Source organism: Pogoniulus pusillus, chromosome 3, assembly GCF_015220805.1.
Source record: "Pogoniulus pusillus isolate bPogPus1 chromosome 3, bPogPus1.pri, whole genome shotgun sequence".
Lineage (NCBI taxonomy): Eukaryota > Metazoa > Chordata > Aves > Piciformes > Lybiidae > Pogoniulus > Pogoniulus pusillus.
The window spans coordinates 28,125,069-28,148,376 of record NC_087266.1 but is presented as its reverse complement, the minus strand read 5'-3'; the positions used below and the strand labels follow the sequence as shown (position 1 = coordinate 28,148,376).

Here is a 23,308-nt window from a genome sequence, read left to right as displayed (position 1 = left end):
GAGTACATATGCTGGAGTTAATGCCAAGACTCCATAAACATAGTTAGATTTTTTCCTGTTTTTGTGTTCCTATTTTCCAAGTACTGATTGTTTAAATTGTTTAATTCTGTGCATCTGTCATGGAGGGGAGTTCTGCCCGTACGCCACTTGTGTTGGAGGGGAGAAATTAATTGGGGCAACAAAATATTATATAAAAATATATATTTATTAAACTCAATATTCTGAACTCTCGCCACCCCCAACCACTGTATATTAATATTAAAATGTTCTACATGGTTATGAAAACATTCTAGGATATATATCTACAGTATAACTTATTAATAACTAGCAAACAGTTCAAACTATAAACAGAGAGAGGAGTTTTCCCCGTGGCAAATACCGTTTGGGGTCTATACATTACTCGCCCAGCAGAGTGAGCTGGAAACTGATTCTGCTCTGTGGCAGAGGCAACAGATATTTACAGAGATATTAAAGCTTTTACTCACAACTCTTATTAATTATCAATCACCCTCTGGTGCTATGTCACAGCCTATGCCAGTGTCCAAACTTCAGGGAATCTCTGTCCATGGACTTTGAGGCTGGAGTCCTCCCAGCTTGAGAGGAAAGGATGAATCTTCCCAGTTTGTGGGGAAATGATGGTCTTTGACTTGGTTCTCCTGGCGACGGTTGCAATCTCTGCCTTGGTGCTGCTGGCTTCTTCTGGATGCTCTGTCCAGGGATTCTGAGGCAGGCAGGATCTCAAGTGCAGGAGTTGGAAGTTGTGCAGTCTGAGCACGATTCTCATGTGGCTAGCAGGCTGATAGCATGTGCAGACAATTCAGAGTCTGCTTCCTGGTAACTTGGCAACTAGTGGTGCTTACCAGGCACTGATAGGCAGCGGGCATGCAGGATGTGCACAGCTGCTGGGAGTCTGAGCTCTGCAGGTAAAGGCAGGCAATGCAGGATCTGGTCCTGATAACACAGTGGCGTGCAAGTGTGCACAGCTGGCTTAGGAGACTAGAGGCTCCACATATATATATATATATAGGCAGGCTTAAGTGAGCTCTGCAACTAAGGTACACAGGCAGGCAACTGCAAGTGAGGCTTTGAGTGTGAGCAATGGCGTCCAAGCAGGGGTCTGAGCACGTTGTTTACCTGTGCACCCTTATTTATTGAATGTGGGCCAAGATTAATGGGCCCTTTGGCCACTCGAATGACCAATCAGGTTGGCAGTCAGCCAAACCTTACCATAATAGGCAAAAGCACTTGCCTGGACTTTCCCAAATACGGGAATCACATGGGCTTACACCAAGGAGACATGAGCTGGGTGTGTGGGGGCTTACACAACCTGTTTACAACCAGGGGTCCTGGCAGGGCAAGGCATAAATAAGCCTATTTTCAGGCCTACAGGCCCTCCACGACAGCAACTACTTCCTGTCAGCCAAAAATTCAAAGAATATCAGGGAATTGTCTGGATTTAAAAAATTCTAATAATAAAATTGATATTCATAATTAATAACATATTATTAATTTCCAATACAAGCATAGTATTTTTCTAAGTGTCTCTTCCTTGAAAAACAGTCCACCCAAGAGGGTGAGATTCTTCTCATGGGACATTGGGCAGTGATATTTGTCATCTTATCTGCTCTACTGTTTAAAGAGAGGCACTTACACAGCATAAATCATCAGCACCTAAAATCTGAATTAATCTCTTTCCTCTGGGATAAAAGGGACATGAGATGACTAAATGTAGATGATATAGTTTAGATAATATATTTTGGAAAGTGATCACATAAAAAATCATTAGTTAAGCAGAATCATGATGTTTCAGATGTGAGACAGGAAACCTTACAGTAAAATCTCAATGTGACAGAAAATAAATGGGTAATTTAAGAAGGTTTATTAACATCTAAATACTGTTGATACCAGAACTAAAAATAGGAGCCTTCTTGGACGACTTTAAGTTTCCCAACAAAGCTATGACTATCAACGCATGCACTCACGATCACCCCCTTCACAGGACTCACCATTAAGTCTATGCTAATTGCTTTCTTGAGGTTTACTTCATTTTTTAAATGGTAGTGATAGTTGTACATTGGTTTCGTCTTCACTAAAATAAGCATGGAAAATAAAGATAACAGCTGACAGCAGCAAAACTTTGCCAGGCAGTTACATCAGAAATCCTGCAGTGAACGTTTTGGTGAGAACTCCTTAGAACATTTCAGTATTTGTGGGGGACCTACAGAAAGGCTGAGGAATGATTGTTTAGAAGAGCCTTTAATGATAGGATGAGGGTCAATGGTTTTAAACTGGAACAGGGCAGATTTAGGTTAGATGTAAGGAGGATGTTCCTCACAGTAAGAGTGGTGAAATACAGGACAGTTTGCCCAGGGTTGTGGTTGAAGCCCCATTCCTGCAGGCACTCAGAATCAGACTTGATGTGTCTCTGGGCAGCCTGATCTAGTTGGAGGTTTCGAGGTGTCTCTGCTTACTGAAGGGTGGTTGGACAATGTGACCTTTGAGGATCCCTTCCAACCTGATGCAGTCTGAATCTGTGAAACATGCTTGGTGTTGGAGAATTCTTGTTAGCAGAGCACACAGGAATTATAAACATGAGCAACCCGTGCTAGGAAGACCTTGAATCCATCCTGGGAGTTTAGATAGCAGGCACAGAGTGGCTTCCCCCCGCATGCAGCTGCAGGGGGTGGAGTGCAGCTGCAGGTGGGCAGAGTTTAGCCAGCCCCAGAGGCTGACCCTCAGATTGTTATGGTATGCTGACCTATCTATGCCTTACAAGTAACCCTGTACCCTCTGTATGTAACCAATCTTGGTGGAGCATGCCTCTTGCTAGAATGCATATAAGTCACTGTATCATGGAAATAAAGTGGATTTGACCATCTAACCATATTGGTGAACAAAGAGTCATTTACCCATAGTGCTCCACCAGATTAAACTCCAACAGCTTGGGTCTTATCTTCGGTGAAACCAAATTTGATTTTATTCCTTTAAAGATTTTTCCTTAATATATTACTATTATTGTTATTGTTGTTGTTGTTATCATTATTAATAGTGCTGCTGTATCCAAGTAAATGCCAAGCCCTCTACCCTCTGTCTGATATTTTAAATCCCCGTGTATTATACTAATTTATGTGGAAACCAGTCTGCATCAGATCTAGAGCAAGAGAACTTCCTTTTCCTTGGTAGCATGTGTCAGTAGCCAGGCTTACCCTGCCAGCCACTTAAAAAAAAACCAAACCAAACAAAAAAATAATAATGTCTGACCTAAATCTCCAGAGAGTACAAATTCTTCATGAATTAATCTGAATATTCTTTACATATTTGCACTCAGTGTTTCCTTGTTAGATATTCTCAAGGAACCAGAAAACTTACTTTTTTTTTTAATTGCTTTGACAGGGTTCCTAAATGGTACTGCAGCAAATTACAAGGTTTTAAGTATTTCTTTCCTTGACTGCAGCTCCATCACAGCATTCCTGTGATGAAGATATGTGTAGGAAGCCATGAACAGTTGGGACTGGGATAGAATAGAATAGAATAGAATCAACCAGTTTGGAAGAGACCTCCAAGATCAGCCAGTCCAACCTGTTGCCCAGCCCTGGTCAATCAACTAGACCATGGCACTAAGTGCCTCATCCAGTCTTTTCTTGAACACTTCCAGGAACAGTGACTCCACCACCTCCCTGGGCAGCCCATTCCAATGGCAAATCACTCTCTCTGGGAAGAACTTCCTCCTAACATTCAATCTATACCTTCCCCAACACAACTTGAGACTGTGTGCCCTTGTTCTGTTGCTGGTTGCTTGGGAGAAGAGACCGGCCCCCACCTGGCTACAATCTCCCTTCAGGTAGTTGTAGAACTCTTGAAACTACCACCTTTACTTCTTAAATTAGCCAATTGTGTGTGGTTCAACAATAAAAGGGAAAGATTCAAGAAACAACTGCAGGATAAAAGCAGCCTCTTAATACTCTTTTATATATTTTATTTTTTACACTAAGCACACGAGCACTCACACAATGAGTTGTTACTAAAAATGCAGAATATGTATAGCACATGATATATTGTAAATTGTTTGAAACACTGGCAGATTTTATCTTGGAAGGGGGCATTTGGAAAACTGTTAATTTCCATCTGTTCTTATTTGCTAAATTTCTACACATCATCAGTGGAACTAACCACAAGTGACAAATTGATTGATATTCCTATTACTTCAATTTGACATAAACACATTTATTCAAGCCTCTAAATATTTGAATTCAAGGATCATTCCATCATGTAATTCAACTAATCCTTTATAAGACTAATGAAACAAATTGACTTACCATACAATATATACTTACAGAAACCATTTAAAGCAGCTTTGAGAAAAATTACTATTACAGAGTTCTCTCCACTAGAGGTCTCTAGAGAAATGCAAGAAACAATTCAGAGCAGCCAATACCTCAGACATTTCTTCTTGACACTATTTACATTGCATGGAAGATGAAAGTCAGCACTTGTTCTATACTTGTCCCGGGAATTTCTTTGGAAATGTTTCTTCTGCTCTTGATAATTAAATGTCCTATTATTGCAATAATAATTCACATCTGTGAGGTGGTTGAATGATTCTATAATTATATTTCAACATTTATAATTAGATTTTCAGGATCATGTTGCTTAGGAAATATAATACACGAAGTATTTATCCAAAGAAAGAAAAAAATCTAAGGTGGCTACTTGGTGGTGCAGCTGTCTTGCTAACCAAATAACAAAGTAAAATAAATAAGGTAATGATGAGCCCAGGTGAATTAAGTATTAGTTATTCAGAACAGTACTGCAGCTGGCAAATTTGAAAACTATTATTATGGTGTGCTGTTCAATGTGCAGTTATATCACAGGCAAAACAGAGGATGATTTCAATGCTTTTTTAACATCTGGACCAAAGTCCATTAATTAGGAAGAGTGCTTTTTGGTGTTTGCTTAAGGGTTTTTTATGACTGGAAAATTTTGAACTGCAAGTTTGTGTAATTTTCATTGGGTTGATGATTTCCAGAAAGGTCCATTGCAAGATCTGTGCATTTTTATGCCACTCATCAGAAACACTCAGTGATTTGGAGATTTTTCAGAAAGATCATTTAGAAATTGTCTTTTTTTATTTTTTTTCCCCTTATGCTATTTTATTTCAGTCAACTTTATGAGTCAGCATTGAGTACTCTTTGCTAACATTTGCTTCATTACATATAATTATGTCACCACATTGTTGTAAGGTTCAATGCTGATTATCCTTTAAATTGGTTAATTACTATATCATTATAGCTGCATATTTATTCTTTACCAGTTTCTGTGCTGTTCTACTACCTATGCCACTTTGTATGATATTGAGTTTAAGACATATAACAATCCTTCAGATCTTTTCTTCTATACATCTGAAGTGCAAAGTGGAGTTTTATAATATCAATGTATGTCATGGGAATATGAACAGCCTTAGGATCATAATTTGTTTCTGTTATGCCTAGCTCCTGCCATGAGCAAAACCAAATGGAAATGAAGAAGTAAAAAATGTTATTAATAACAGCTATCCATTTCAGAACTCTATCCCACTGTACTCAGAAAATAAATGAGGTTCTCCACAATTTGAGATTAGGGCACTAAGTTGGAAAAATCTAGAAATAAAAATACTTCACCTGCTCAGACTGCTTGTTCTTCAGCTGTGGGGTAAACAACAGGATCTCAGTGCATGCAGCAGCATTAGTGTCTACTCATGTCTTGATGCTGCAAGAGAGAAGGTGATTATGAGCTATATGGAAGGAGGCACTCCTGAGAAGACAGGTTACCTGGGCAGTTCTGTGACTTTCTGAAGCAAATTTATCAAGCTACTTCAGTATCTTCTCATCTTTTCATCTCTGGATTGAGAATCATAAATGTAATCAACTGATGTCAGCTGAAATGTCATAACTAGACATTTAAGAGGGGGTATTTGGGTATTTTTCAATGTATTTTTTTGCTATAAAGATCAGAAAGAGATTAAAAGGTCTGGAATGAATTGAAGGAATACAGCAGTGATATCCCCCTAAAACTTATAATATTGTAGCATAGAGTTCAACCATCACTTCCATTGGCTGATCTGACAGTCATGTGTTTGGGTATAGAGTTTTAGTGACTTGAAACACCACGAGTCTAGAAATGCTGACACTTCCATGAGCTTTCTCCAATCATGTGCAGGTACAATGAGTACAGTGCACAGTAGAAAGTCCATTTATCATTTAGTCCAATGTTCTCACTCTTAACCTTAGAAACTATGAAGTGCTATGGTTATAGAAACATGACTTGAAATGTGTTTTCCACCTCATTACTTGCTTTGATTTGGATGAAGAATCTGCAGTAGAGTACTACTGCTAGAACACATTCTGCCTTCATTAGTAATTGAAATTGTCCATAGGCTATAATATGAAATTTTATTCATATACAAATACTTCTATATAAATGGAAGAAACTTTCCTGTGATATGACAATTGCAGATTTCTGGGTCACAGTCCTGTATCCTTAAGGCTGTCACTCCACTGGAGGCTTCATCCTGTCACTTCATTCTTCTACCTCAGTTTCTTCTATACCTTGGCATTACATTTTCCATTTATTTCAGAGGCAGCTCCCAAGGCCCAACATGTATAGAAAGGTGTATATTCGAATTTTCAAATGCTCAGTGGTTTTTTAAATATGATTACCTAAAGCTGTAAACGAAAATATTATGTAATAAGGAATTGTTATTGATAGAATTTAAATGGATATTTAAGCTAATATTGTATTTTATAGGGTATCTGCTTCATAACCAGAATATGTGTTAATACAGCTTATATTTTTCAAGACAAAAGTGCTATTCCAGGTTACTGACAACAGTGTTGTTTGGAACTTCCACCAACTGAAAGCTGAGAACTGTGAGGACATGGAAAACAAAGGAAAGCAGCACAGTTCTTATGGGAACAGACAACGTCTTCCTCTGGGTTTGAACAAAACCATACACCATGATCATGACCTTTGGATGCTTCAGTGCTATAAATATCAAATCGTAAGGCAAAACTTCTCAAACTTCCTCTGCTGCTGTGTCAGCAGAATAAAATGCTAAGCTTTCTGTAATAAGGAAGTCAACTGGGGATTTAAAAAATGGTTTATATGGTTATTGCATGGTATTAATTTAGGTTACTGGAGCTGGCAGTGAAAGCTGCTGTTCTAAAGAGGGTGGTACGAAGTTTCAGGTTGATCCTGTGGTTCCCTCCCACCACTTCCCAACATGTATATAAATTGTCATCTCTCCAGACCCTTTGCCAGTTCTCTCTTCTAGACTTGCCAGGAACAACAGAGGACTAAAGATGAAGATCTTTTTCTTTTTCACATTTTCCACTTTTTTGTTGTCTGCTTTTGAACAAACAGCTGCTTCTGCTCACTATGACAAGATTTTAACTCACAGTAGAATAAGGGCACGCGACCAAGGGTAAGTAACTGGAATTTATTTCTATTTTTAAAAGGAGCTTGTTAATCTTCTCTCCTTTCTTCTCATAATGTATTAAATGAGATTTTTTTTACTATGAATTCTTGCTATCATTCAAGCAGGACTCACTTTCTCAATTAATTTTACAAGAATTGTTCCTAAATAAAAAGCTTTCTGGGGAGTTTCAAGAGGAGGCAGAATATTGATAACTTGATAAAACAGAAAAAAATCTGGGTTACCACTTCTTAATGAATAAAATGTGTGCTTTTTAGAATCACTGAAGTTAATTGTAGTCCACAATTAATGTAATACGATTCTAGCTGAATGAAAATCATGAATTCTGTTTAAATGCTTTCTAACATGGGGATGTACACTGGAAGCCCTTTGTAAAACTTCTGTTCCCCCTAAAGCAATGAAGCAAGCTGCTCAGAGGGTACCCAAAAAATACAATGTTTACAATCCAGCCTGCTCAGAGAGATGGAAATAATTTGAACAGCTTCTGTCAGGGAGACACATGTGCCTAAATATATTTTCCTTCAGTCTTCTTAAGTAAAACATGCTCTGTGAATAAGAATCGTTTACCATCCTGTCTTCCTTTGTTGAATTCCCCTCTGGCTGCTACAGGCACACACACATGCACACTGAGCTTTTCAAACAAAAATGTTCACTGGCTTCCCACCTATGCAGGATATATGATCTAACATTTGAAGTGATCTTTGTTTTTAATTATAGGAGCATAAAAACTAGCAATAAATGTCTTTGCTCTGTAGAATTTGCCCTTAAGAATTTGCTCTTCCATACTACTACAATGCTAAGGGGAAAGCATTCCTCATTTGAAATCTGTAGGTCCTTTTATTTACATGTGAAATTGCCCTTTGGTGCCAAATAATTCCCAGAATGTTTATTTAGGTGCCTGTGGTACTCCAAATGGTTGGTAGTCAAAATAAGTTGATTGATTTACAGAAGACAAAGTTTCCTTCTACACAGAGAACAGGGCACTTTTCTTCTCCATCTCCTCACGACCTTCAGCTGCACAAATGTGTGCAAGGCAAAAACTTTAATGAAAAGAGCCTGACAGTATTCACAGCATGGTTCCTGGTGGCTTGTAATTAATTCTCTTCACTAAGAGAAGGGAGACTTGTCCAGGCACCACTGGTGATGGCTGTCCATCAGAGACAGAGGGTCAAATCGAAACGGAGGGGAGCCTTCTGTCCCTACTGGGAGTGTTGACTTTCCAAAGAACCCATCTGGTCAGCTCCAGGAGGTTGCACTGTGGTTGCTTGCAAACACACCTGCCCTGGGAACAGAAGCCAGATGCTAACATCTTCCTTTTTCTCAATAGAAACAGCATATGCCATTGTTTTATATAAAACTTTTCCAAGTATGTACAGAAATGTTTTTCAAATGTTTCTTACTCCAACCCATAGACCAAATGTCTGTGCCCTTCAGCAAGTTATGGGAACAAAAAAGAAGTACTTCAGCACCTGCAGAAACTGGTATCAAGGAGCCATCTGTGGAAAAAAAGCGTAAGTACGCTCTGTTTCAAAATTATTCCCCATTTATTGAGATAATGTAATGTATGATTAGAAAACTCTCATTTTCTCAGAAACACACTGTTTATTTCAAGTGCAGACACAGGAAGAATTCATTTTACAGTTTTACAGGGTTACATCTTCTCTTTTAGATGCTTCTAAATCCACCTGAATATCACATCCAATAACTGCTGCCAAAATGATCACAAAAGGCATGGCAAGTCTGAAAATGACAGCATAGTATGTAGTCAATTTTTTAAGCTTAAGAGACTTTGCAATATTGCCACTTTAAGTTGTTTCACTGGAAAAGACTGCCCAGCAAGGTTGTGGATGCTCCCTCCTTGGAGGTGTTCAAGGTTAGATTGGATGAAACCTTGAGTGACCTGTTCTGGTGGAAGGTATCCCTGCCTATGGTGGAGGTTTGGAACTAGAAGATCTTTGAGGCCCCTTCCAACATAAACCATTCTATGATTCTATGATTCACTTATGAGAAGAGCTCTGCATGATCCAGCAAAGCTGTGTGCTCAGATCACACCTCTCCACAAAGAGAAAAATCAAAACATGATTGTGGGTACAGATTAAATATGCATGAGTTTGGCATTAATTTGGAATCTTTGTATACATATTAGTTTTTACTTCCTTACAAAATGCAAGTCATTATCTTCTCTGTGACAAAATGTTCAAGTTGCTCTGCTTTGTCAGCCACAGAGCAGCTCTAGAGTGTGAACACATACGAAAACCCCAGTCCTTGGTCTGACTAACTTATCTTAGAATTAAATAATTTAACAGAGAATAACATTGTTTAGCCAAAACAATAAAGCAATATTTTCTTGTATACATTTTCTCTGCTGTTATATAATTACTTGTATAAATTTCTCAGCAGTTGCTACAGGAAATCACTATTTTTATTTTCCTATTTTTCTCTTAGAGGGTCCAAAAAAAGTCTGGGGTGACATTTTCAGAGTGAGTAGGTGAATAGGAAGTCCGGGCTTCAATTACCACAACTCTGTCTTAGGGTATTAGGACTTCTAAAGGAAGGCTTTAAAACACTTCCAAAGACCTAAGTAATAGAGTATGCCCTGAGACATAAAGATGTTAAGTTGTATTGATTTGTGGTGGAAATTACACGTGTGAAGAATTCAACTCCATGTAAAGTACATTTTGTATTTAAAACTTTCCTAACAGACATCAACCACTGGATTAGGTGTTACGTAATGGGGAATAAAGATTTTTTATTCTGTGCCAAAGCTTCTCTTAACAGAGGTTAACGTGGAAGAAAAACATCCATAAAGATAGCAACATGAGCCAGTCAAGGATGACTACCTTTCTAAACAACCTCTTAAATTCCTTTTTTTTTTTTTGGTTTATTCAACAATATTTCACTAAATGATCTCAAAAGGAGTGTTTCAACAAGTGACTAATAGTTTGGAATAGTCATATTTTTATTCTTCTGATTGTCAAAGTCACAGATCAGTAGGATCTGCATTTTCCAGTCCACGCTTCAAGTTTAAAAGTGTTTCTAAATATAGAATCAATGACAAATTTCAGTGATAAACAAAATACACCCAACAAATAGATATATTTGACTTTAGCTACACACAGCTCACTTTGAATTCATCTGAGCTTTCACAAACAGAATACTTTTAAGTTAAAACTATAAATGTAAGAACTTATATGAAATTCATTGAACAGTTCTTCACAGAAAGTCAACAAATTCTGTGCTGACAAAGAGTTAGATGTAGATAAAATCTGGGTTTATCCTGGGGAATAGAGAGTGCACAAAAAATGATGCAAAGTGGGTATACACAGCTAGCAGTGCTAAAATGGCTACATTGCTCAGGCTTTCTTTAGTGCATCTACACAAATGACACCTTCATAATCAAAAAGGTGCTCTTTTATCTTTCTCCTTTCTTTTTTTTCTGTCCCCTTTCTATTTTCTTAATTTTCTTCATAGACAGATGATGACTTTTTTTTTTTTTTTTTTTTTTTTTTTTTTTTTTTTTTTTTTTTTTTTTTTGGGCTGCCTCAACTGCCCTGGCTAACAAACAAATCCATAGTTCTTCTTCAGCATGATCCCTATATTTACTAATGTAAAACTGATTAAGACTCCCAAATGATTATTCCCGTGAGAAAAATGCCTCCAATTTTGCAGTGTTAAAATCAAACATGCAGATCAGATAGTTGTCAGGCAAGGACCTGAAATGGGCTGGGACTGCAGTTTCTACTGCTCTTGCAGATGTCAGAGGCTTTGCATTATTTTTTAAAATTCTTTGAAGATGCTGCATGTCATAATACAATGTTAGAAAAGATCCTTAAGAAAAAGACTGGTGGCAGATATAGTAAGAGGAAGTTTTCTTCCATTTTCTTTCTAAGAAAATGTTTTCAGTGCTCAGACAGCATGCCATAAATTAATGGAGTTGAGGTTCCAGTAAAATCTTGCCTTTAAAGCACTGCCATGGCTTTGAAGTCTCAACTCCTAAATAAGTCTACATGTGAAGGGTGATACCATGACCCCGCCAGAGCCCAAGGGAAAGACTCAATTTTTGTGAACCAATCTGTCACCCGAGTTTGTATTTTTCATAAAAATTGCAGATTTCTGTGCATTTGATGATGGAAAGAATGATCAATTTCCAGTCAAACTAGACTTTGTTTGGCCCCACCTCTACCTTCATTTTTTTCATAGGTTTTTAAGTTTTTATCAGAGCCTTTCCTCTCCTCCAGGTGGCATCATAATACTGACTTCCTTTTTTCCCTCAGTGGACATGCTACAAGTTGCCCAAAATGCTTCACCTTTTGAATTAAGTTTGCCACAGTACTGACTTCTTTGGCACTACATTTTATTCCAGTGTAGACACATGGGAAATAAGAGTATTTCCTGAAAATGTCTTAGACTGAAACTTGGATATTCTCAGTCAGTTTTGGAAATCAACCCATTCCTGTGGGTTTTATTCCTAGATAGATGTCATGTCTTCCCTTAAGAGGAAGTCTGCTCTCAGCAGAAAGCTTTCAGAGAGTTCATTACTTTGCTGAGCTCCAGAAGCAAAATGAGTTATGCAGTGGTAGATAGCTTCACATGTCAGGAAAAACAGTTTGAAGTAATAGCAGTTCACACTCACTGAACTAAAAAGTCAAGTGATGACTTGTTCTTTTCACTGACCACGATTTAGAGGAATGTAAGCTGTAAAACATTTCTGCACAAAACTGTCACCTACCTTCTCTCACCTCTTTTAGTGCTCTTACCATCATATAAGCACTCACAGAGAGAAATGACTGTGTATGAGAGCAAGTAGTCATAGAACTCCTAACCATTTTGACTTTTTTGCCTCTGTAATAGGGCATCTGTTATAACTTAGTCTTTCCTTTAGAATTTTATACTCTGTATACTCAAAACAGCAATGCAGACTTGTCTAAAAGTGTCACTGTAATTAGAATACTTATCCAAAGAATGATGGCTCTTCTCATGTTAATATCTCTCATTAACAAGTCCTCTCTCACTTGTATATATGATCTATAGAATGCTAATTTAAGAATGCTTTTATTATTTACACTTCCTATCCACTGCTGAAAAATTCCAATTGGGGTGTAGCTTAGATTTGCTAAAATGAAAGCCCATTTGGAGCAGAAGCCTTCCCCTGGTTTCTCTGCAGTATTTTATCTCCATGCCAGCAAGGAGTAGAAACAGATGAGTCACAGTGCTGATCTGAATAAGCTGAAAACTGGCTCTATTAGCCAAGAATAACAAGGACATAAGGTAGTGTTGCTCTGCCCCTTTTTCCTTTGGAATATACTCCTTTGGATGAGATCAAACCAACTTTGTACTTAAAAAAAAAAAAAAAAAAAAAAAAAAAAGGAAAAAAGAGGAAAACCACCAACACAAAACACAGTAACTAATCAAAAATCAACCCACTCCAAGCCAAACAAACAAAACCACTCAAAATTCCCACAACTCAAGAATGTAACATCACTTGTTATCTGAGTAGATGTTCTTCACTAAGGCACCATCTTATATCAAACCAGAAGAGAGGTACAGATGAGGACAACTTCCCCATGTACTGTCTCTATGCAGAAATGGTTCTGAGGCACTAATCTTACAGACCCCTTTTCTCCTGTTCCATCTTTCTCACTACATTTTGAGCATGGCTGATACACAGGCCTTCTAACTGAAGTTGGCTGTAAGGCCTGATGTGGCACTGTGCAATCTGATCTAGTTGGGGATCTCTTTGCTTACTGGAGGGGAATTGAAGGAATTCAATTCTAGAAATCCCTTCCTCCCCAGTGCATTCTATCTTTCTATGAATACTGCAAGTAGGAGCTTAACAGCAACCCCTGGTAACTGAAATAATGATAATGGTAATGATGACGACGATAATAATAATAAACAACCCTGAGCTGTACAGAACAAGTCACATAATAAAGAAGTCACTGATTTTGCTATATTAAGTTGAAGAAACACTTCTTAACCACGTTCTTCACAGAATTTTCTGTTTTTCATTAATTGTGTCATTATTGAATATGGTAAGACTAAACTTGTAATATCTTATTCTACCCATATAACTCAGCTTCCTCTTTCCTTTTTTCTCAAGAGCTAGTTTAGACTGCAATCTTTCACAACCATTTATGGAGGGAGAGATGGCTTTTATTTTGTGAAAGGAAAAGATATTTTCTCATGAGAAAGCAGTTCACAGAGTTGGGAGAACATTCTGACCATTATTTTGCTACACAGTTTTCTTTAAACAGATATGTATTTGTTGGGGTGGTTTGTTTTTCTGGGGGGGTTGTTTGTTTCTTTTTGGTTTAGGTGGTGGTGGTTGGTCAGTTGTTTTGGGTTGTTTTTTGTTGTTATTATTATTACAAGATTCTGGTAGGCATGCAACAAGGAGGTGAATTTTCTTATTAATCAGAAAATCTGTAGCTTAAACTGTACGCTATTCTTGCATTCCTGACAAATAGTTACTTAGTGAATTGCTTCAAAGAAAGAGATGTATTAAAAATAACTGTACAACTACTTTCAACATATGACTACACAGTTGAAAAGATGCACATATCAAAAGTGTGATCATGTTGTGTATATTGTCCTGGTTTTTCTGGGACAGAGTCCCAGGCCAGTCATGGGCTGCAGGCTAACAGCAGCTCTGAGTCAACCCAGACAGCTGACTTGAGCTGGCTACAGGTGTATTCCAGACCATGAGCATCAAACTCAGTATAAAGAAGAAAGTTTGCTAAGTGTGTGGTCTCTCATGTGTGGTCTTTTGTTAGAGCCTCTTGCTTTAGCTTCTCCTCATCCTTCTTCTTTATCCTCTTTCTGCTCTTGAGGACTACATACTTGTTTACTACAACTGCTGCACTTCTGCTGAGCTAAGCATAACTATATATATTCCATATTGACAATGGTATCAGTTTGGTTATTTCATTAAACCATTTTTTTGTTTCAACCTGCCAATCTCCTTTTTCAGATTCCCCTTCTCTGTTGGGGTAGAGTCCTCAGATGATAAAGCAACTGCTATAGTTTAGCCTCAGGTGTGGGCTAAGCATAGGCATGTGTATATGGGGGAATAGAGAAGAATGATTTTTGTGGTATGGAGAAATGGAAGACTTTATAGTTCTAAAAAAACCTTTAATCTCTGCCAGCTCTATCAAATTGCTGACAATCATAGAAGTATAATCCTTACTTTTAAAACCATGCTTTGTAATGCTGTTTTATGGCTGCTTCTAATCTTTTCAAGAAGTTTGGATGTTTAAGTTTAATGCTTGTTCATTTGAATAAGTTATTCATTTTAATTTGTCTGTGGTTAATGTTTTATCAGCTTTAGTTTATGAAAAAAGAGAGAAGTGTAATCAGCTGCCAGCAAACTCTACAAACGTGTCTTATATCAGCTATAACTATAAAAATAAATCTATTATGTAAACTCATGATGGCAATATTTTCTTGTCACTCACATTGTACCATAATTTGAGAAACTATATCTGAAGTCCTAAAGTCTTTAAATTTGTGATTTATACTTTAGTAAGATTCACAGAAACATTCAGGTTGGAAAAGACCCTTGGAATCACCAAGTCAAATCATTATCCCTACTCTACAAGGTTCACCCTTAAACCACATCCCCAAGCACCACATCCAAACGACCTTTAAACACATCCAGGGTTGATGACATCACCACCTCCCTGGGCAGCCCATTCCAATGCCTGACCACTCTTTCTGCGGAAAAAAAATTCCTAGTATCTAGTCTAAACATACCCAGTCACAGCTTGAGGCCATTCTTTCTTATTGTATCACTATTTACCTGTGAGAAGAGACCAGCATCAACCTGTCCACAATGTCCTCTCAGGCAGCTGTAGACAGCAATGATGTCTCCCCTTGGTCTGTTCTTTTTCAAACTGAAAGATTGTACAATTTGTTGGCGTTCTTTCTCCACAGGATCCAAAATCAGCTCTGTTGTAACTTCAGTGAATTTGCAGTTTTATGTAACAGAGGAAAGTTTGTCAAACATATCTGTGATATAGTCTTTATTTCTGTCATTATGAGGAGTTTATAACACTATGAACGCTAAACTGAGTATTACAGTATAGAATTAGCCCTGGGTTGCTGCTATGTAGATCTCAAATGGATTCAAGAGTGTTTTATTGACATCAATATGTAACAATTCCTCGTCTTTGATATTGCTAAATTTTATGTATGCATTGATGATACACTGATAACTTCTCTACAACTTGGTTTATGTGTGTTTTTAATTAATTCTCATTAATCTCGTTCCTGAGCTTCTTCATGGTCTTCCATGAAAAACTGATGTGCTCTCATAGAATCATAGAATGGTCTGGGTTGGAAGGGACTTCTAAATGTCATCTGGTCCAATCCTCTCTGCAGTAAGTAGGGGCATCCTCAACTTGATCAGGAGGCCCAGAACCCTGTTAAGCCTCACCTTGAATATCTTCAGGAATGGAGCCTCAGCCACCTCCTTGAGCAACCTGTTCCAGTGTTCCAGTACCCTCATTGTAAAGAACTTGTTCCTAAACTAAATTCAGATAAAATTAGTATATAAATTTCCTGCATATTATTTTAATTGCTTTTGTCTGTATCCCACAGAACCATCTTATATGAGTGCTGTCCTGGCTACATGAAGATGGATGGTACGAGAGGGTGTCCTGCAGGTACAAGCTTGTTCTCATATGCATGAGTCAACATATGGGAAGCATTACAACACTACACACTTTAAAGATCATCTTGAGAAATGAGTACTCCTTTTAAAGAGTTACTGCCTGAAAATATGAAACTCCATTTGCATACGGCCAGCACAATTAAAAATCAGCCTGCACTGAATTTGATCAGATCCTTCCAGTAGCTGAACTGGAGAGGAACAATAGTGACTACATTCCCCAAAGCAGCCAAAGAGGAACTTTTCTTCCTCTTCCCATCACATTTCAGGATAACCTCACACACACTCAAGGTTTCAGAAAGCCAAGACATGAGATGCGACATATCTAAGTTCTGTTTGTTCCTTTTCCTGAGAATGCTTGAATCTTATTTACTGAGAGAATGGGCTTAAATAAACTGAAGAGTGAAAATGAAGATAAGAATACTTGATTTTTTTTCCTATTTGTGTTGTTCTATTTTGCATAAATAAAACTAATTGCAGCAGGGAAGAGTAATTTGAAAAAGGAATATATATTTCATGATTTCAGATGCTTTTATCTGAGCTAGTCCTTTTATATCCAGTAATAGGAATATATAAAACAAAGTTCAGTTTGTCCATATGAGTAAGTCTCACTTCTGCTGTTTGCATTAGAATGAGGTCAGCCACACTCTAGAACTGCTCTTTGTTCTCTATGACAAAAACAAAAAACAAGTGACAAGAACAACTAGATCACATGCAGATGCCTCATCTGGATGCCTAGAATTAGGAGAGATGAAGCCTGTTCTCATGTAACAGTGTTTTAACTTAGAGTATGGATGTTCTTACTTTCTGGATGAATCAACATATGCTCAAACGACACACTGGAAGAAGAGCAAGAGGCCTCACAGGAATAATCCTGGTTCACCAAGAGCAAATGAGACCCACTCCATGGAAAGTTTTGTAATTATAGATGGAGGAATTTACTGCTGACCTCAATAGTAGCCTCTTATTTCAGGCTGAGTTGACAAAAATCAAGGCAACTCTTCTAAATAAAACACTACAATATTTGGGCTTGTTTGGCCCTGATATTTCATTAAGCAAAAAATAAATAAGCATGTGGATTTGGAATTTTTTTTTTTTTGTACGCTGACAATGGAATTTTAATTCAAACAATATTTTTCAATGTTGACTTTTAACCATTTCAGAAAGGCATTGATACTGTTCAAACCAAAGGGGAAAATAGGCTTGATTGTGAGAAACTGAATGGTGACAAAGTTTACAGTGTTCTTATCTCATGTTTATTTTAGTTGCTCCTATTGATCATGTATATGGTACACTTGGTATTGTGGGAGCTACTTCCACACAGCAGTATTCTGACATATCGAAGCTGAGAGAAGAGATTGAGGGAAGAGGATCATTTACTTTCTTTGCACCAAGCAATGAAGCCTGGGAGCAATTAAATGAGGTAAGTGTGTGTGTGTGTGCACATGTCTTAGTGTGTTTCTCTTTCAGCTAATGCTGCTTTAATAGCAACAGCTAGGCTATGATAAGGTAGCTGAGAAAAAAATATTACACAAGAAATAATAAAATAATTTGCATGTTTAACATAAATTGCTAAAGCCAGAGAGTCTGAAATATCTTTTAGGCTTGAGGTGAGGAGAAAGTTCTTCACTGAGAGAGTCATTGGATACTGGAATGGGCTGCCTGGGGAGGTGGTGGAGTCGCCATCCCTGGGGCTGTTCAAGGCAAGATTGGACGTGGCGCTTGGTGCCATGGTCTAGCCTTGAGCTCTGTGGTAAAGTGTTGAACTTGATGATCTATGAGGTCTCTTCCAACTTTGGTGATACTGTGATACTGTGATACTGTGTGATCTTCAGAAATATTAATCAGCTATAAATGTTTCTCATTTAATTACTTGCATGACATACCTTTGTTGGCATACTTTTGAGGAAACTGACAGGAATTTCAGCACTTGTGTAATGTAGAGTATAATTATAATTTGTCAGTTATTCAGGTGTCCTTCCTTTAATAATCTGTTTATTTAACTATTGAGTCAATGACTTGTCTTTGGTGAAACTTCTTGTCTTTCACCTGTAAGCAAATCAGACAAGCAACATTTAAGTACAATCTGACTGATATCCCAGATGTGCCTCCTAAGAGAAAATATCCATTGTTGTATACTTGAAAGCATATGTTAATGTAAAGCAATATATGCATCTTTCCAATTAATTTCAAATTAATTAAATGCCTTTTTCAGGAGATTCACAGGAACTTGGTTCACAATGTAAATATTGAACTGTATAATGCTCTCCACCACCACATGCTAAACAAGCGTATGTTGACGAAAGATCTTAAGAATGGCATGACTTTGGTGTCTATGTACAACGGCCAGAAATTGCTGATTAACCATTACCCTAATGGGGTAAGCCTATCCTCTTTCTCTTTTCCTAATATAATTATTTGGTTGTAGCAATAAGTCTTTTCCTTTTTCCCTTCTATAGCTAAGAAAAGGGGTTATAGAAACTTTAAAATCTAGCAAGTCAGTTGCCATTGACAAAAATAAACACAATTTCTCTTGAAGAAATTTAGTCTGCCTGTAGTCTAATGACCAAGAATGAAGTAACAGATATGTTTTATTTACTGTTTAGAAACCAAAGTGCAGATGAGAATGAACTTTCTTCCTGAAAGACAAAGGGTTTTGTGGACAAAACATAGGATCGTAATAAATCTGAGACTAAAACCTACTATTAATCTTAATGTCGCCATCCCTGAAAGTGTTCAAGAAAAGACTGAATAAGGCATTTAGTGCCATGGTCTAGTTGATTGGATAAGGCTGGGTAATAGGTTGGACTGGATGAGCTTGGAGGTTTCTTCCAACCTGGTTGATTCTATGATTCTAATAGTAAACCAGATCTTTTATTTGTACTGGGCTGCAAGGCAGAAGAATTCAAGATCATACTGAACACACATCGATTATTTGACTGCAAAAAGAAAAAAACTGCTTGAAACCTCCCAGTCAAGTCAGTTGTCTGTGTTGCCTTAAATCAAAATGTTTGTTAGACTACAGTTTACACCAGTAAAACCCCAACAGTCACTGTATTAAATTGGAAGACAAATCTGAATAATTGCAAAAGAAAATAAAGCAGGAATACGAAATCAATGTAACCTGAATAAATCTGATGCTAGCTTTCCAGAAGCTTAGACAGTGTTTCAAATACTACATTTTTTTACTGAAAAGTTAAAACCTGAAAGCACAGCAGTAAATGCATAATGCATAGTAGATACTCCACTGATTTCTAAGAATCAGATTCAAAGTAGATGATCAAATTAACGTTCACTCTTTTACTGGTCGGTTCTTCAAATCTAGGTTGTTACTGTTAACTGTGCCAGGATCATCCATGGCAACCAGATTGCTACCAATGGTGTTGTTCATGTCATTGATCGTGTCCTGACTGCTGTTGGAAATACCATTCAAGATTTCATTGAAGTTGAGGATGATCTTTCATCCTTTAGAGTAAGTGAACAAAAATGAAAATGTTTCTCTGATTTTTTTTCTTCTTCCTTTTTTTTTTTTCTTCTTCCTTTTTTTTTTTATTTTCCCTATGTGTGCATGATACCTTGAAGGAAGAAGGATTAGCTCAGCAAGAGACAGAGATAAATTAATTTAACTCCTGCTAGTGCTGCGAATCTAGCAATATAAAAAGAAGCATACGCAAGAGTCTGCTTCTGCTCTTTCATGGAATGGGCTGCCCAGGGAGATAGTAGAGTTGTCGTCCCTGGAGGTGTTCAAGAAAAGCCTGGATGAAGCACTTAGTTCCATGGTGTAGTTGATTGGGCAGGGATGGGTGATAGATTGGACTGGATGGTCCTGGAGGTCTCTTCCAACCTGGCTGATTCTGTGATCTACGATTTCTACGAAATAAGACCACATCAGTAGGACAGAATGTATCCCTCTACATAATAAAGCATATGAGCATAAGTTACAGTGTCTGGTGGTAGATAAACAAGAATAATTTCAAAATGTATCCTAGAAAATGGTAAAATAGATAAATAAATTCCAGAATCTGACTCACAGCAAGTTTCAGAAAGCCAACAGATACATATTGGAATGTTCTTTCTTGCAGAGAGAAAACAGGTTTTTTTCTAATTTCTCCTTCTAGAATATGGCTGCTTAGTTAACAGGATTTCATGATGCATGCATTTAAAAAACATGCTATGGTTTTGCAAATCACTGTTGTCACTACTCTCTCTATATGGAATGGGCTGCCCAGGGAGGTGGTGGAGGCACCGTCCCTGGGGGTCTTCAAGAAAAGACTGGATGAGGCACTCAGTGCCATGGTCTAGTTGACTGGCTAGGGCTGGGTGATAGGTTGGACTCGATGATCTTGGAGGTCTCTTCCAACCTGGTTGATTCTATGATTCTATGATTCTATATATACATATGTATATTTAAAAATATATTTTAAAGGCATAAAGGTGGGGGGAAAATCAAACCTCTGAATCCCTTAAGTCCATAATAGTTGTAGGAAAATACATTATTTAACACCTTTAAAAAATAGAGTATGAAACCCAACCCTTTCCAGCTTCCAATCGAAAAAGAAACCATATTTATGTTTTTTCCTGTGCATTCCTTCTTGTGAGCCTTCTATTTCACCTGATTCTAGAAAAGGTCTTATCTATTCCTTTTATGTTGCATACCTCTCTAAATCTACATACAAAAGCCCTGCTGTTTTCCAGCATACATGCTAGCATCGTTCTTGTTGTCCTTTAACCTGTATCACATTGTTCTCTACCATTCTGACTTTTCAAAGGCGGAGGTCTCTGTTTATAGCACATACACCTGCTTATTCCTGTGTGGGGGCCTCTGGACTTCATATTACTTCAGTGACTTTGAGACCAAAACGAAATGTGCTAATGAAACCATTAAACAAAACCAGCCCTGAGATTCTAATATGACATTTCCTGTGGGCCCTTGGTGATATTTTAAATACCTAGCATTAGACCCCAAATTTATTTTCTAGGCTGCTGCCATTACATCAGATGTCTTGGATATTCTTGGAAAGCCTGGTCATTATACACTCTTTGCTCCTACTAATGAAGCTTTTGAGAGACTTCCAAGGGGAATTTTGGAAAGGATCATGGGTGACAAAGTGGCTTCTGAAGGTATGCGGTAAATGAGAAATACAGATGAGTAGACAGGAGGTCAAAACTGTGTGACCCTAGTATCTCTGAAACTAAGCCCCTGTACTTTCATAGATAAAAGAGGAATTATTTAATCTGTCTGATTTTTCCTGTCACCTAGGGATTCAAATTAACTGAAAACTCAGTTTGTGAAACAGTTTAAAGAGAACTATGAAAATGGAAACACAGTGATATTTCTAATAGCTCAACTGCATAGTTCCAATACATATTCTTGCCTCTACAAATGCAGGAGAATCTGAATGTGAAAGGCTGTCATAGTTTTCCCACAGACAGCTTTTTCATATGATAGAGTATGATCTTGAAAAAGGCAAGTTCTGCTCTCCAAGATGAGCTGCACTTATATATTCTACAGAACTATAGCATCAGCGCTGTTTCTCGTCATTGACAACAGAATTAATGAACTGAATCAGTTAAGGTGAACGTAACAGTAATGTAATGGTCTATTAAGAAATTAAAAGCTACATTTCTTTTCTTGTTTATGAGCTCTACTGCACTAAACAAGTTCTCTGTCATTTCATTATAGCCTGATTAGGTCTCTGTGTAGTATTCCAATGCAGAATGTTGAAAAGAGGGATCTAGGCTAAGTCTAATGTGAGATAATGACTAAAAACACAACCCTGAAATAACACAGCATTTGTATCATGGCTTTTTCAGTAAATTTTTTTTCAGTTTATTTTCAGGAATTATTGTTTTGGTGTCCACAGAGGATAATATATTGAATCTTTCTTGCAGAGAAAGACATAATGAAATACAAATCTGGGGATAACTTTGCATAGCCTATAGATTTTTGTACTCCATTTGAAGCATGCCATCTGAAGTCACTAAGTTATACACTGTATTGCAGAATAGCCAGTTGTTTAGAGGTCTGTAGTATCAATTCTGACATAATTAATTTTCATTAAAGAGCTATGATGTAAATAAGTGAATGTGCTAAATGAACTATCAAACTAAAAATTAGGTAGATGTAATGAGTTATCCCATACATCTGTGCAAACTGTATATATATGTGTCCAAACACCTGTATATGAATTTTCTGCTTCTTTCTCTGCAGCTCTTGTAAAGTTCCATATTTTAAATACTCTTCAGTGCTCTGAAGCCATCACAGGTGGAGCTGTGTATGAAACCTTGGAAGGAAACACAGTCGAAATTGGTTGTGATGGTGAAAGTCTGACTGTGAATGGAGTGAAGATGGTGAAACGCAAAGATATTGTGACAAGCAATGGTGTAATACATCTCATTGATCAAGTGCTTATTCCTGATTCCGGTCAGTGATGTTTTCTGAGGAGTTTTCTGTAATCTTGCCTAGAATCCATCAAATGTATTGTTATGAATAATCACAAAGAATCTCAATCAGGAAAATGAATAACTGTGTCTTAAAATACCTTGTCTTATCCTTTTATATACAGCCAAGCAAGTCTTTGAGCTTGGAGGTGCCCAGCAGACTACTTTTACAGACCTGGTGGCACAGCTAGGACTGAGATCTTCTTTAAGACCAGAAGGCCAATACACACTCCTGGTACCCCTCAATGGTGCTTTCTCAGGTTAGCCGCCTTAAAATATTGTGTTCTGAATGTCAAACAAGAATATATGCCAAGGAGACAATTTTCAACTAAGCCTCAGTAGAGTATCAAGAGACTATACCCATAGAGAAATAGAGATATTTAATCTTTACAAAATACATATCACACAGAGAGACCAAACAATTCTAACCAGCATACTGCACAGATCTTGGAATGTGTCCAGAGAAGGGCAATAAAGCCGGTGAGAGGCCTGGAACACAAACCCTATGAGGAGAGGCTGAGGGAGCTGAGGTTGTTTAGCCTGGAGAAGAGGAGGCTCAGGGGTGATCTTATTACTGACTACAACTACCTGAAGGAACATTGTAGCCAGGTGGGGGGTGGCCTCTTTTTCCAGACAACCAGCAATAGAACAAGGGGACACAGTCTCAAGTTGTGCCGGGGTAGGCATAGGCTGGATGTTAGGAGGAAGTTCTTCCCAGAGAGAGTGAT

General features: G+C 37.7%; 1 protein-coding gene across 2 annotated transcripts in view; it reads left to right on the top strand.

The window, feature by feature from the left end:
* The first annotated feature begins 7,308 nt into the window (after positions 1–7,308).
* Positions 7,309–23,308, top strand: part of POSTN (periostin) — a 39,574-nt gene continuing 23,574 nt past the window's right edge. For both annotated transcript variants that reach the window (XM_064173364.1, XM_064173354.1), the window contains exons 1-9: positions 7,309–7,459; positions 8,884–8,982; positions 16,070–16,134; positions 17,405–17,562; positions 18,355–18,519; positions 19,465–19,611; positions 21,119–21,260; positions 22,351–22,563; positions 22,706–22,840. In XM_064173364.1, coding sequence (XP_064029434.1) covers positions 7,338–7,459; positions 8,884–8,982; positions 16,070–16,134; positions 17,405–17,562; positions 18,355–18,519; positions 19,465–19,611; positions 21,119–21,260; positions 22,351–22,563; positions 22,706–22,840 — 1,246 coding nt within the window. In that variant the 5' untranslated portion in view covers positions 7,309–7,337. The remainder of the gene's footprint in view (positions 7,460–8,883; positions 8,983–16,069; positions 16,135–17,404; positions 17,563–18,354; positions 18,520–19,464; positions 19,612–21,118; positions 21,261–22,350; positions 22,564–22,705; positions 22,841–23,308) is intronic.